The sequence below is a fragment of the Sturnus vulgaris genome, chromosome 1, assembly GCF_052056855.1.
Source record: "Sturnus vulgaris isolate bStuVul1 chromosome 1, bStuVul1.hap1, whole genome shotgun sequence".
Taxonomy (NCBI): domain Eukaryota; kingdom Metazoa; phylum Chordata; class Aves; order Passeriformes; family Sturnidae; genus Sturnus; species Sturnus vulgaris.
The window spans coordinates 43985405-44001087 of NC_142243.1; the positions used below are offsets into that span (position 1 = coordinate 43985405).

The 15683-nt window shown below is 37.1% G+C and overlaps 1 protein-coding gene across 10 annotated transcripts in view; it reads left to right on the forward strand.

Moving 5' to 3' along the window:
- NEK11 (NIMA related kinase 11) overlaps positions 1 to 15683 on the forward strand; it is an 81188-nt gene that overhangs the window by 58708 nt on the left and 6797 nt on the right. For 8 of the 10 annotated variants that reach the window (XM_088165019.1, XM_088164976.1, XM_088164970.1 and 5 more), the window contains one exon: positions 2958 to 3018. In XM_088165019.1, the coding sequence (XP_088021145.1) occupies positions 2958 to 3018 (61 nt within the window). Of the gene's footprint in view, positions 1 to 2957; positions 3019 to 8885; positions 8983 to 15683 lie in introns of all 10 variants that reach the window. The other 2 variants (XM_088165025.1, XM_088164984.1) reach the window with 1 other exon arrangement.

Sequence of the window (15683 nt, forward strand, 5' to 3'; positions counted from 1 at the left end):
CTTTTGGAGGTGCGTGCTAAAAAAGAAATCATTCTACTGCAACACAGTAAGGGTTTGTAAGGTAATTTCTGCAAATCTCTTTAATTTCCAATCCCAAGATTGCTTTACTAGTTACTTCTGTGCAGAGAGTGCAGAAGTGCTACATCTATTGGTGCTCTCTGGTGACCCCATTATTTCAAACAAGGATTTTTAAAAAATCCAATGTTCATGCAGCAGCATGGGGTCAGAAAAGTCATCTTTATGAACAACATATTAAAGTGCAAGATATAGAAAGGGATATGAGCTGTTTATTCAAGCTATATTAGGCTCCCACAGATGTCAAGACAGACTGAGAAGTAGCCTCACATGGGATGTAAGACCACTTAGGAAGGTAGAGTTAGGCACTAAACCATTTTAGTTTTAAAGGTTTAGGGTGGGAGCTGAGACAGTTTTTTTCTCATGTTGATACCTTTCAGTACAGCCTATCTGATTTCGGATACATTTTCCATTTTAGTGGAGTTTAGTGTCCTTTGTTCCTTTCATTCAGAGCAGAAATGCACAGTGACAGATTTCAAGCAGCAATTTGCCAATAACTTTTCCAGACCTCCGCCTCTTCAAGCCAGTGGCTCTTTTCCACGTTTTTTTTTTCTAGGAGAACCAGTTTCTAATTAGGGGGAAATCATAGAAGAGAATGACAAAAACATTTTAATGTCTGATGCTCAACAGAAGTTTCATCTTGAAAAGTTAGTGTGTAATGAAGCTTCCATTGGCTTCAGTTTAGCTGAGATGCTGGTGGGTGCTCTCTACTGCAGTTCATCACCATGCTCTTAGTGGTTTTTCTCAGTGACCATAATAACAAATTTACCCTCTTCATTATGAAAAATTCTGGTACTGTGATGCAGTAGCTTCCTATTTTCAAATTCAAAGTTGTTTCTAAGATTGTCAAGCCAATCAGCTGACATAAATTATCATATTTACAGCAGCTCTCAGTGGGCTGTGTGCTGTGATCCCAAAGATGTTCCACTGGATTCCTAACACATGTGTTGGAATGGCTGTTAGAAATGGGGTTTTTTTGTCACAGTCCCTTGTCCATTCCATAGGGCTTTGCTTTCTCTGGGATAAGAAAAAAAAAAAAAAAAAAAGAAGAGAGAGAGAAAGAAAGAAAGATTAAAGAAATATATTAAATGAAACAGCTAAATCCTCTTCCAGTGCTAAACTCAAGTGGGGAAAAGGCAGGAGTGATCAAAGAGGTGAAAAAATATATTTTGCCTTACAGCATAATGGGAAGAAAACAGCTTTGTTGTTATAATTGGAGTAAATATGATGTCCTGTTGTGAGAAGTCAAAGGTTTGGGAATTACAGGCTTCTCCCATATGTTTTAAGGTTTTATTAAAGCAATAGTGGTGTATATGGTTATTTACTATGCTTTGTCTATCTGTCTGTAGATTTGTGGTTAACTTAGTGATAATGAAAAGAAAAATAATTACAAAGTAGGATTAGCAGAAAATCACAATAACTTTTTAGTTTTGAATGAAAAAGATTGAGTAACTTTTTAATGAAGTCCTAATGGTTCTTTTTTTTAGAAGTACAGAGAAATTGTATCTGTAATACTAAGCCTATCTTAATTCGATATTCAATATGTACTATGTATATTAACATAAGGAATGCATTCCCTGGCATTTCCTGGCTGCAGAACTGGAAACCCTTGTGCTGACTTGATCCAATCAAGACCCCACAGACTGCTCCAAAAGAGCAAAGAGGCTCCTTCAAACCTGTGAGCATGTGGGTTACCTGCTGTAATGGCCAAGAAGCTGATTCCTGCCTTGCAAACCTCAGCTAAAGTAGCAGAGCCTGTTTTGAATATAACCCCGTGAAAGAACTTGGGGTGAATAACAGTTAGTTTATGCTCGTCCATAACAGCTCCCACTTGCACCAGAAGGTCCCTAAGCAGCTGGAAGTCATTGCCAACATTTATTGCTGTCCTGTTTAGGTGTACTGGCAGTTCCTAAGTTTGAAAAATTTAGAATGAGCATTTTGAGTAAGATCACAGAAGAATATAAAGCAGGGTATCCATTGTAGAAGTGGAGGTCAATATTGTTTCTTTTTATTCCATTATTCTAAGTCTTAAAGGCATAGAATTCTGACTATTTTTAAAAATATATATTTTTGATTTATTTTTTAGCAAGGTCAAGATTTTGACTGTCAGTTTTAAATAGTCAAGAAATGCTGTGTTGTTACATGTGATATGGCAGCAGTTTCTATGCACTCAGAGTCCAAGTTTTTCTTGGACTTTCATAAAACTGTGATATACTTCCTGGACAACAATCGTTGCTTAATGGCCAGAACTTTAAATTTCATCTGTGTACACAAAACAGCATTTCATATGAAAGATATCATGGCAAAACTGTTAGCCATCTGTTTGATGGCAGAACACTTGAAATATAAAAATGTTAAAATCTCTTCTTAATTAAAAATTTTTCAGTTAGTTGTTGTTATTAGACATGTAAGTAGATGGAATTACATGAAAGATAAGTATTAATTTGCTGTGAGCAGCTGTTACAAGCACAAAAATTTTGTCATAGTTAAAAAGTATATACTTGCCTTTTTCAATGTAATATTGTTTTAGATATTCCAGGACTAACTGATGATAAAATGCTGGTATATTTTCAGAGACTGCACACCACCCTCCACAGTAAATATATCTTCTTTAAATTCCATGCACAGTTGTTCTAAACACTTTGTTCTACAAGGAATCTGACTTAAATAGTTGTTTGGTTATAGCATCATTCTAAAGCTTGATGTTTTAGGATAAGAAAACATAGAAAATTTCCTAGGCAATGTAACTTCTTTATAGTCTAGTCTTGACACTTACTGGTGTGATATCCTCTACGTTTGTGGGATTGTGCCTCTGGAACATAGTGTTTGTATTTAAGTCTGTGCTCACAGTAATGCTGTTCCATTATTTCATTTATTCACAGGACAGTGATATGGAGGCAATGGTTGAGTACTTGGAGGGTGTCCTGAATAGCAGCTCATTGGGTAAGATGATATATCTTCTTTAGATAGCAGCAGCTATTAGCAGTTTGTATGCGTCACTGTCCAACTATATCCATTTTGCAACAAAGTAACTAAAAAAATGTGATTCCCCTTTAAAATCACTTCCTTAATCTACTGCAGAGAAGTATAACAATGCCAAAAGAAAAGGCATGAGTAGTTAAGTGCTTTTGTTGAAAATGCTAAAGCCAGAAAGCTTGATAGTGAGAAGTATAGAATGTTATAAAAAAAAACTTTAAAAAACTTCGCTACTGTAATTTTTTATCCAGAGAAAAATATTTGAGGATATGTAAGCTGGTTTATAGTTTTTAATCCTGGTAATAATGAGAGAAAATAAATTAAAATATTTAATTTTTAAAAAATGATGATCAAGTTTTGGTTAACATTTAATTTATGTAACAGTATCTCTTTACAGGTACAAAGAAAACAGTAAGAATTTAAATTTGTAATTTAATCCTAAAATCTCTGGCAAAATATTGTCTATAGATTTAGATTTTGAAAGCCTGGGTTCTTGTGGTCTGTTTAAAAGCTAAAAAGAAAACTTCCATGAAAGAAGGCTGTTTGCTGTGGCTGCCATAGTCACTGTCCTCGGAGGCCACCAGGCAGGGCTGTGCCAGCAGCAGCCTGAGTGTGAGCTGCATGAAAGGCCAGCTGAGTTCCCAAAGGCTCCCACGGGAACTGCAGCCTCATTTAGCTGCTTCATCTGCACTCGTTCAGTTGGGATAAACCTGACTTGGTGTTATCTAAAATCACAACACAGGAGACTCCTAGGAAGTCCCCCTTCCAGAGATTCATCCAGTGCTGAGCTCTCTCACTCCTCCTTCTGAGCCTCGACAGATGGAAAGAGAGAGCCAAAGAAGGATGAAAGGGAGTAATTAAAGTTGTTGCCATCATATTCTTGGAGCCACTGGTCACCTTCTGGGTCCTATGTCAGGGAGACCCTCAGGACTGAAGGAAGGAACATTTACATCCAGGTTCTCTTCACACTGACAGAGAACCTCCTGTCTCCAAATTCTGCACGCATTTATGCATTTGCAGCATCACTGTCTGCAGTGAGTTTGCAGAAGTTGAAATAAGAACAAAATTTTGCTCTGTGCTTCAATATTCTGTCATTTAATTAAATGAGAGGAATTGCCTTTAAGGCTGCTGAGAATAAACAAGAATATTAGTTGAAGACAAACAGTGGAGTTTTAAAAACAATCTTAGTATTAGAAACTCCCTTATCTTAATCTCTTTCATTCAGTATTAGGGACAAGAAGATGCCTTTTAAAAATTGTAATATTAAAGAATTAAACTGTACTTTTATCGTTAAAAAAATCTCCAACCAGTCTGTGCTGAAACATACAGCCTTTCTCCAAGCTAAGGTAGTAATTAGGTATGATTTTCTCCAAAGAAATACCTATGATGATAATAAGAGACATACCTCCAGGTTCCCTTTTATTTTTGTATGCCCAGTGTCACTGAGGAAGTTTAAACTTTCATTATTTTAAGTTCTTCCAAAATCAGGCTATAAACCTGCAGTTGGGATAATTTTTATGTGTTTGCTAATGTTCATTAATACCTTGCATATTCTTCGCTGGGCTCCAAATTCCCATTGCATCAAAATTTTCTGTGTATGGTGCATTTTACATAGGTTAGATACTTGTTGCCTTTTTCACCCTAAAGCTAGTTGTGTCCCCTTTCAGGTCAGCATTTCTTTAACTGACCACTAGCACATGGTTTATAGCCATAGCATTTCCAGTACCAGCCAGAGCCTCTCTTCTTGTCATCCCATGCCTGTAGTCCTTTACACCTCATCCTTTGTTCCCACTTTTCAAGGCATCTGCTGTTGTACCAGGCCTGTACTTCTCTACATTAATTGAATTAAGTTAGTTATAAATATGTCTTTCTACACAGAATATTACTATACATCTTAAAGGGCGGGTTATATATTACAAGAATAAGTGGAAATAAAACAAAACAGCCCAGTACATAGTAATTAGAAGAACTGCTGCTATAGCTTAAGCAATTAAATCAAAGTTTCTGTCAAGACAAGGCAAGATCAGACAAGCCTGAGGCCTTGCAGACTCAGTTCCAAGTGTGTGACCTGGTGCAAGCAGTGGCAATACCATATACTGGGCCACTGAGCTACAACAGAATTATAATGGCTACTCCTGAAACAGTATGGATTTCATGGCAATAATAGGGCAATAGAAGCAGGAATCTGGGCAGGGCAGAAATCTTGAAGCATCTTTCATTGTTAAAGTATTTCAAAACAATTATGAGTCATTTCAAGAGGTCATTAGAGAACAACCAAGAAGAAAAAAAATAGAACTTTTTTTTCTTATATCAGCAAAGGCTGTGCTAAAAAGGATCCAATAAATATGCATTATTTTTCAACAGGTGGAATTTGTTTAGTATAAACCTCAGTGTTTATAAAAGATTTTGGATATAACTGAGTTTTCTCCTCAAGAGGTTGCAGAATCACTCCAAATATCAGGGCTTTTGTGGTACACAATTGCTTTTTTGTTGGCTATACAGGTCCGTGTGAAGTGCATTTGAAATAAGACAGGCCATGCTGATAAATTGAAAAATTTGGAAGATCCCAGGAAAAAACTGCAAAAGACAAGGGAGTTTGAAAAACTAATTTTAAAATTTACTAAATTTGCTTGGCATTAAGGAAGAGAAGGTTAGGGGCAGTTGGGTTACTTCGTATTCTGTAATAATCTGGAAAACACATCTGATTCTAATATTTTATAACTTGTACAAAAAGGCATTGTTGGATCTCATATGTAGCAGTGAAAGCTAAAGAAAAGAAATCTGAAGTAAAACCAGAAGTTTGTGATTCAGTGCAGATAACAGCTTCACAACACATCACGGCTTATTGATGGCTTCTTATGGAAGAGATGCAGTAGATATGCATCACCAGTTCTTTGGTCATTAGCAGAAATTTTTGTAGAAATGCCTTTGGATCATAATTTATGAAAACTCTTACCAGATAATGCACCTATGAATAAATTCCTTTCTCTACAGATCCTCAGTGAAAACCTCAAAATGGTGCTCTATCACCTGAGAGGACAAAGATCTTTTGCCCTTTGCCCTGTGCTGTTTCTGCAGTACTGGGTTAGACACTGGGAGACATTGAAACACGTTTAGAAAACCACAGTACCTGGTTTTTGCAAAGTCAATGCTCTTGTTGTTTCATTTGATTTTGTTTAATGGATCAAGAATGATATATTGGATAAAAAAATGCAAATAATTATCAAGTAACTTTTTGAAGAAGCACAGTTCCTTGTTCTGTGTTGATATGTGGGTACACAAACTTCCTGAAGCTGGTTGCAAAATATATTATTAATCAAGTAACTCCTTCTAAGAAAATACCTTTGATATAAGAAATTGGTATGGTTATGAATCAGCCCAGCAAAATTTGTTGAGGTGTCCTGTAGCATCAATGTATCAAACTCCTAGCAGTCTTCACAGAACTCATTTTTTTAATGACTAACCACACCTTTGCAGCATCCTACAATCTTCAGTGTGTGCTGCCCTACAGTAGCCAAAAAATCATATTAAATGGATAGGAAGATAGACAGCTTGCACGTAGAGACTAAGTTTTTCTTGGCCAACTGCCAATGTGTAAAGTAGACAAAATATGAATTATTTAGCCAGAAGTCCCAGGGGAAAAAAAAAACAAACCAGAACAAACAAGAAGGATGTCTTTAATAATGAAATGTCAGAGGAGAAGGAAATATTGTAGTAATAAATATACTGAATTTACTAAACAGAAAGAATATGCTGAGCTCTTACTACAGTGATATATCCTGTAATAGTAATGCCAGAATTTATCTGGTGCCTGTGGTTAAATGTACTCTTTTTTAAGAGACTGCAAGGTTTATATTTTTATTAGGCTACTGGTACTCAGGACATCAATTTTTAATTGGTTTCAAAGCACCAAAGCCCTACATCTGGACCTTAATACTGTGCCAACTGAGAGAGGAGCATGCAGCCCAGTAAGTCATGAGTGCTGCTTTGCACAGCACCTGGGGTTTCCTCAGACCTATCCCTAGGGGAGCTGAATTTTCCAATGCTGGTAAAGGACTTGAATGCCTACAGACCCCATGTAAAAACATATGGATATGCATGTGCACTGTTCCAGGAAATGTTTTTTGCATTAATGGGTGAAGTAATTGGTTGCCAGAACTGGGATTGTCATTTCTCATCTTTTAAAGTACAATAACTATATCTGAGTTGTAATACTTAGGCACCAAATAACTCCTAGCCATTAGGTGTAAATATAAGCTAGGAAAATATTTTTAGATGTGCAGTTGTTTGTCCATCCTGCTAACAGAATAGGGAATCCATTTCTTTTGTGCTTCCAAGCTTCTGAATCCAGCAGACACTCCCTGTGAGTGATTCAGTAGGATGGAAAGTTTTATTTTCAGTATTCAAGTGGATATGATCAGGGTCTAGAATCAGGTAAGTCATAGGAGCTTAACTGTTGGGAGAGCCATGATTACACATTCCAGGGAAGCATTTGGTGTTCTCTGGGGGTGTCTATACCAGCTCATAGAGGGAGGGGAGCTGCAAGCTGCCTCTGGCTGCATGTGATCCCTGTTAATGCAATCCAAACTAAGCCAAACCCCAGCTGAGTCCAAGCTAAAAACGCCTGGTAGGAGGGGAATGTGTATTCATTTAGACAAGACATTGTGTTGTTTGACTTTTTGGCTTGTTCCTATCCTATGCAAAGCCCTCCCATGCCTGTTCAGAACTTGGGTCCTGTGTGGCACAGCCCACACATTTACACCCTGATGCATCTCCTCTTTTGAGAAGTGAAATCCTAATGCCAAACAGGTTGCAAGAAGAAGCTAAAATAGCTGTTTTGTTCAGCCCAACAAATTGAAAGCTGAAATAGGATCTCTTTTTGCAATTATAAAGAAATGAAAGGAGTATGCAAAAGGGAAAGAAAGAACTGTGTAAGCCAAGGGAAAGGACTGGCACAGGAGGAAAATGAGCATGAACTGCTCGATAAAGAAATTTTATCAGGAAATAAGAGGGGAGATTATCGCCACTAGCTCCCAGTGAGGCTTTGAAATCGTCTTTCAGTGGGAGCAGTCAGGGCAAAAACTACATAAATTCTTAGGAAAACCACAGACTTGTATTATGGTATGACTACAAGAAATTGCAGCATATTTGAACTGATAACCCTGACAGTCCTCTGTGATTCAGCACTTCTGTGTTCCTATGGATGGGTGCCTCAGTGGTATGTAAGCCCTAAGTCCTGAAATATTGCAACAGCTCACAAGGCCTGCAAACAGAAAGAGTGGGCATGTGTGTTTATTCATATGTATATTTCTTACACATACATATGTATTTACATATACAGGTATGTTTATATATATATATATTCATACATAAAAGGAGTACCTTTATCTGAAGGAGAAACTGATGTCGTAAGATAAATACTTCCAGTTTACAGTAATGGTCAAGCTCAAGGAGAGACTTGCCTGTTAGGAAGAATATTCTTGCTCTTAAAGAGAAGTAAAAAAACAATGGAAGAAAATGCATATTGTCTAAGCAAATTTAATTTTGTTGAATATTTATCCGGGCCAGCACTTCCTCAAGTGATTATCTTTTCTGTTGTAATTCTGTGTGTATTCCTTGTTATTACAATTCTGGTGCCTTTAAGCTATAAACCTACTTGTCCCTCAGAAAGGAGTTGCCCTTAAAGTACATTTAATAAACTAATACGAGTTAATTAATGGGGCACTGCCTTGTGAGAAATAGCAATAGCTTTCCTTCCTGTCTGCCCTTGATTCTGCAATAGAGCTGGGGGGATGAAGGTGAATAAGGTTGTGTGTCTGTGCATTGATTCGTAGGCTCGAGGACTGTCACCAGAGTGTCTCCAGGGGTGCCCCAGGGATTCAGAGCTCTCAACAATACAATGGCTGAGACCAAGTTGAAACGCATGAGGGAGTAAGTAGCATATATATGTCTTACCAATGTGCAGGCAAAGAATATGGTTTTGTAAAACTGCAAAGCAGAGCAAATAAAACCCAAAAATCCCATCAACAAAAAGAAGTGGATGGTAAGGTGTTTAGAGATTTGCCTACTTGCCTCCAAAGAGGATGAAAGTTGGCCCTCACTTCTGATTGTTTTCTTGGAAGCTGCACAATCACTGACATCCTTCCAGGATCCAGTTTGCCTTCCCTGCTCTCTGTGTCATTCTGACTTTCACTTTCTTTATTAGCACAACCCATGTCCATAAATTACCTGCAGATGTACACATTACCATCACATTTGCTGCCTTACCCACACTTCATTCTTGCCTGGAATGAAAAGTAAGTGGGTTTGTTTCCCATGGTGATATGATGTTTTAAACCAAACAAAATTGCTGCTGTTGTCTGGGATTTTCAAATGAGACAGAGGAATGTACATGGGCAGTTCCCTTTGAAACTCATTGTCTACATTGCTGAAATCCCAGCTTTATTTATAAAGGTTTCAGTGTCTTAATAAAAAACCCATCTGTGCTTCCTTTCTAGAATGTACTGGTTAATGTATCTTGAACCTTTATCTTGGTTCAGTAATTTCTGGCCTTCTAAAATTTATTGCATCCTAATTTAGGTGCTGATCTGATAATCATAGTGATGTGTATTATTTCTGAGCTCAAATATTCTTTGCAATGCTGCAAGATTCAACTGCTCTCAGAATGTAAACTCTTTTAAAAAGGGCAGTTTTTTCTCTTGCGTAGGTGGACAGTGCCAGTAATGTGGTGGATGTTATTGGAATACAAATAAGTTCAAACAGTAGATGCTAGCAGTTACGTGAGCTTTCTGAAGAAAATGAGTACAATTCCAACAGCATTGATAACAATTACTGTTAAAAACAAATCACCATGTACTTCAGGATAATACCAATCACATTTGCTCCTGATAGAAGTTGTTTGGTTTTACAGTATTTCAAGATGCAGCAATTCCCAGGGTTTCACTTCATGCCTTTATTGTGCAACCACTCCCAGGTCTCACAGCCTTCCACTTGTACTTCTTTCCATTCTCTTTTCATGGAAACTGTTTAAAAATAAATTAATGCATTGTGTTGTCCCAGCTACTTACAAGGTGAGATTTTTAGTCAAAATGCCCACTAAACTTAAAGATTTCACCTGGTGTTCTCATGGTTTCTGGATAAAAGTTAACATATTTTAATTTCATGGTCATTGCTTTTAGGGCTGAGGTATGATTAGATCACTTCTTTCAAATTCTGTTTTTCCAGTGGTGTTTCATAGTTTACATGGTTTGTTGTGACTCACATTATTGTCCTTTCTCCAGAACATAGCATGACTTTTTCATTTTATGAATATGTAAAGGTGAGAAAGGACTTAATTAGTTGGAAAGTAAAGTGTTAAGGAACAAGTCAATGAGCAGAGTACCCAGCATGTGTGTAGTCAAGGAGATCCCTGCAGACTCTGACCCATGGCCCATCTGCACACAGGCCACAGTGGGGTTTTCAGTCATGAGAAGGAAGCACACGTGGCTATGAATCAATATAAAAAGACACAGCTTTTCTGCTCATCCCTCAGCAAACTTCATATGATGTGTTTGTTGAATGTCATCCACATAACAGTGCCACATAAGCAAGGCTAATATAATTTAGACTTGTGCTATTCAGTTTTACTCTGGTAGATGCAGACTTTTTTTTTAGGGGGTTAATCTTCCTGATGAAAGAGACAATGAGGGGGATTTGTCCTACAGAAACTGAGTAGCTGGAGTTCCTAAAAGGAAGGGAAGAGCAGAGCAGGGGAGATAATGAGGAGAAGCAGTGAAATCTGTTTGGTTGCCAAGTTACTCTAGAAAGGGGACTATGAAGATTTGGGATTTCCACCATTTTCAGATGTTAGGAGCAATAGATTCTGATGAGGGGAAACTCCTATATAATGAACTGCTCCTAAAGAAACTTTGTGCCCACACATTACAGATGATGTTATTGGATGAAAGTGTCAGTGGCTCTGATAAAATTAATCTAGAATAACACAAGGTCTAACAGAGAAAGCTCTTTTTAGCCATCTCCAATGAGATGTGAATGATGTTGGCTTGCAAACAACTATAGCACGGCAGACACTTGACAAGATGTGATGTGCTCATTGCTTGACTTCCTGCATCATAATTCACTAAATGCCTTCTTTGACTTGCTATGTATCAGAGTGTCAATTTAGGAAGTTTCAACTGTATTTTTATGCAGGACTTGACAAGGATATTCATGTGAGAGGGAAGCTGTGCTAAAAATCTTTATATGAATAGAGAAGGAAGCCACTGATATTTCGAATGTGGTAGTGCTTGATTTCCTCCTATTTTAAGTGAAAAGAAATGGCTTTTCCTTTTGCTACAGCCCCTAAATATTTTCCCTGGCTTTTTCTTTCCAATTATCATTGCACTCTCTGTTCCAGTTGATCACATCAAGCATCAATGTGAATCTCTATCCTCTCAGTAAAAGTCATGATAAAATTGCCGACTCCAGTGATAACAATTTCTAGTTTGTTATATTTGGTATCAGAATTCATTATAAAGTTTATAAGAGCAGAGATTTATCTTTACCTTTCAAGCACAGTTCATTGTCTCCACAAAAAATTTCCACTTCAGTGCTAAGCATTTCGATATTAGGATCTGCAGTGTTGCTAAGAAATCTCCATTTTTTTAATCAGTTCCCACCAAAGTTATCATTATGCTCCTTCCCAGCTCTGCATGCCAGGAGTGAGAAGTCAACCAAATACAGAAATTGGAACTATGAGACTCTTATTCCTCATATTGGGCTTTGTAACCAAGGAATCATGTCAGATGCAGGAAATGGAAGGAGCCATTTCCTGGTATTTTCTGTCCTGACCACAATCTAATTCTCGTGGTGTTCCCATCCTTGATGGTACGAGGTAACTTGGTGCATGCCGAGTCTGAGAAGTGTTACTGCCACATGCTATCTAGAGCCAAGTTATCTTCATGGAGAGATCATGAAGACAAAACAAATGACTGTTCCACTGATGTTCCCCTACAGAGACTTTCCAGCTATGCATCTCAGAAGAGAACCACGCTGTTCTTCAGAAGCAACTCCTCAAGCCAAAACACTTTTCCCCTGTCAGATTTAATTTTAGTAGCACCTACTAATTTTTTTCCCCTGAGGTCCATACAAAAAGCTTAGTACTGATCGTTTTGTGCTCCTTTGTGGAGATATCCATGAATACCTACTATGAGTCATTTTAATAGGCATGAACTTTAATATGCACTTTAGAATTCAATAAAATGTATGGCAGTAAAAGGAAAAGGCTTTTCTGCCCCAAATTTTAAATAAATTAAAATCCTTTAGCCCAGCAGTAAGCACCTCTTAGTCAGTCCCCAAAGTCTTATGCACAGCAGCATACCACGATCAGGCAAAAGACTTCCTCATCCCCTGCTGAGTGTAAGTAAAGCAGTCTTTCAGAAGTCATGAAGAAAAAGCACTAGGTGATATTTTTATTCTGCTCCTGTGAATGCTCGTAACACTATTGATTTAGACTCATGAGCAGTATGTATAGATGTTTTTTGTGCTTGTGATGCTGCCATCAAATGCATCGTTCATCTTAAAAATTCAGAAATAAAGGTCATTTTGAGGTTGTTCAGTAGTCACTGAATGTTCTTTGAGATAAGTGGTCCTAAAATGCCAGAAATATAGAAGACTTTTTGTGCATTTATTTGCGCAATTAAAAAAAAATTATTACACTAAAGAAAATACTTACTTGATGTAGTATTTCAATTTATGCAGAGTGGACCTTTCTGAGCCAACTGAAACTAGTTTTGTTATTGACATCATTGAGGACAGCTTTAGTGAAGACAAAAGCAACAAATAGAGAAGAGTTAATAGTTTTTTAAGATTTTGATTTAAAAACTTATCACTGACCTTTTGATTGCCATTGGCTGTCATGTTGAAGGTGTCATGATTTAAACATGCTTGAGGAATAAGATGTCTTCTCAGAGATAAAAGACATATTTGGTGAGGAAGTTCATTGACACTGTCTGAGCTACCACATTTTTTGCAGGTGAATAGAATACTCTTGAAGGTATTGATTCTGAAATGTTTTTGAGCATTGAATTTTCTCGTACACACAGTGTTCTGTCCAACACTCCATTTTCCGGTAATAATTTCTGTCTGGTGATCCCAAGACATCTTACAGCATGACAATAGTTTTCTGCATCTCATGGGCTAAGCCAAAATTTTATTTACTAATCCGTCTTCCTTGTCAGTTTATCACACCTCATTTTTAAAGGCCAGTCTTGAATGAGTCTATTGAATTCATTATGGAAACAAATTAAACTTCTTAGTCCATGATTTTCTCTTTCTTTTACTGAAAATCTACCTTAAGACAATTGCAGCATTACCTTCCAAACCCAAATTTGAAGAAAGTATTTTGGGTTTGCTGTTTGCTTTACAGGCGAGAGTGCAATAAACTCAGTGGAAACACTGAAAGACTGAACCCTGCCTGTATGGGACCAGGCTGGAATATTGGTCCTTGGCTTCTGTCAGGCAGAAGTGAATGAATGCTCAGGAGCCATTGCTGTTCCAAGGCAATGGCTGAAAGAGAAAGTGGGAATGAGTAAATCTCCTCCCCTTTCCATGACAAAAATGGGCTGCTTCTCTTTTGGCACTTTGTCTCTTACGTTGCTCTTCTCCATCCTGCATCTCAGGATGGGAACAGCACGTCACCTGCCAACACCATAATTTCAGCAGTTCTTAGCAGCTTTACTTTTGTTATGGTGAACTTTGAAATGAATAATGAGAACAAACTTGGTAGTTAGAGTGAGTTAGTATTGGGGCACAGTTTTAGTTTGATGCATTTTCTTGGGATGCTCATCTTTTGCCCATTTTGCACATTACTTGAACCTCAGGTCGTAGCCTTAAACCATTGTGTCATATTTTGTGAATTTGCTTAGATATGTAAAGAAAACACAGGTTTTTTTCAGCTTCTCTGCCAAGCTGTATGTCACAGATCCATGAGTCATGCAGTTGTTCTGAATTTTTAAGGACTTTTTTTTAAAGGGGACAGTAACATTATGATTGCTTTAGCACTAGAGAGAGTTTTTATTCACTTGGAAAATTGCATTTCAGTAGCAAAACACATAAAATTTTAAGCATAGACTCATTCATTTTAAAATGTCAAGTGGCCCCATACACTCAAAACATTCAGAGAATTAGACTTACACTTCTTTTTGTTTTGCACATAAAGCATAGCTTGCCTAGTTTCTCGTGCTGTGCATACATAATGCATAGATTGGGATGTTAGGATTTCCAGAACCTTGATTTTGTCAATAGTTTGCAAATGCGAAAATGCTTTCATGCAGCATTAATTATATAGTCTGTTTTCAGTATGGAGAATTTTGACACTGTTTACTAGAAGTAGCATTGCAACTTTGCGAAGTTTACTTGAGAGAACTATAGGTAGGGAATTTTCCAAGAGGTTTGATGCAGGAATCACAAGAGCTCTCTTTTGAAAGATATTAAATGTTTGCTTTTTAGGAAAAAAAATACTAGACTTCTAGTTATGTCTTTAAATGCCTAAACAGCTCTGTGAAGCTTGTTTTATTTTTGATGCAGACCCAAAAGAAACTGGAAGCATAAATCTTTCTAGCCCTTTCTGAAAATCATAGATCTACTGTCCATAGTTGGTAATTGCATTTCTTTCTTTCTCTATAGAATGGTGTTATCATGGGATTGTATGGCTCTGCCAAAATGTGAATTTGCCTTAGTCCTGTTTTGTGCTAGGAACTTTTTAAAGGCCTACAGATGTGAAAAGAGACCTGAAAGAAGTTGTGGACTTAATTCACCTATCTTCAGGCCCCATTGAGTGGAAAAAGATGTGAACTAAACCCAAATGGTTGATGTTCAAAAAACTGTTTGCATAAAACTGTATGCAAATGAGTTTGGGAGTCTTTTTGTGTATATGTTAGTGTCTATTTTATGTATCTGTATTAATATTTGCCATAATTGGACATCTCACATTCCACAGCAGTTGGAGTATTTTTTAGCTTTTAAAATGTCTTTTTGATTGGATTGATTAAGAGTATTTTTGCTTTTACTGTAACCTTGCATGGGTGTTTAGCATAGCTCAGAGCTTGAATGCTTCTTCACCTCCCTCTGTGGCTGTACAGTGCTCAAGCCCAGCTGGAAATTTTGTAAGTAAATTACTGTGGTGTTTGTGATATTTCTATCAAGAATTGTCCATCTCCATACCAACTGATTACATTAAGCTCTCCATTGAAGCACCTGACTCATTGACAACCTTTTAATGAGACTGACTTATTGCTAACTCAGAAATGCATTGTTTTATATCCAGTAGTAACACTTAATAGAATATGGATAAAGACAATGCTTGGATTGAGAAAAAAATAGTAATAGTTAGTATTCTGATTGTTTCATTGAAATACATAAATGCCTTTTCCTTTCTCTGATAGGCAAATAGTTGGTTTTAAAACTGTCATTTTGGTATGAAATAATAATTTAGGAAAGACGTCCTCCCAATATTAAGCCATGTAAAAGGAAATAAGCATTAACTCCGTATTACTAAGCATTAACTCTGTATTACCACACAGATGAGCAAAGGAGAATGCAGTTATATTCTTAAATTCTTACAAGATCTGCATATAATTACTGACTTTTCAGAG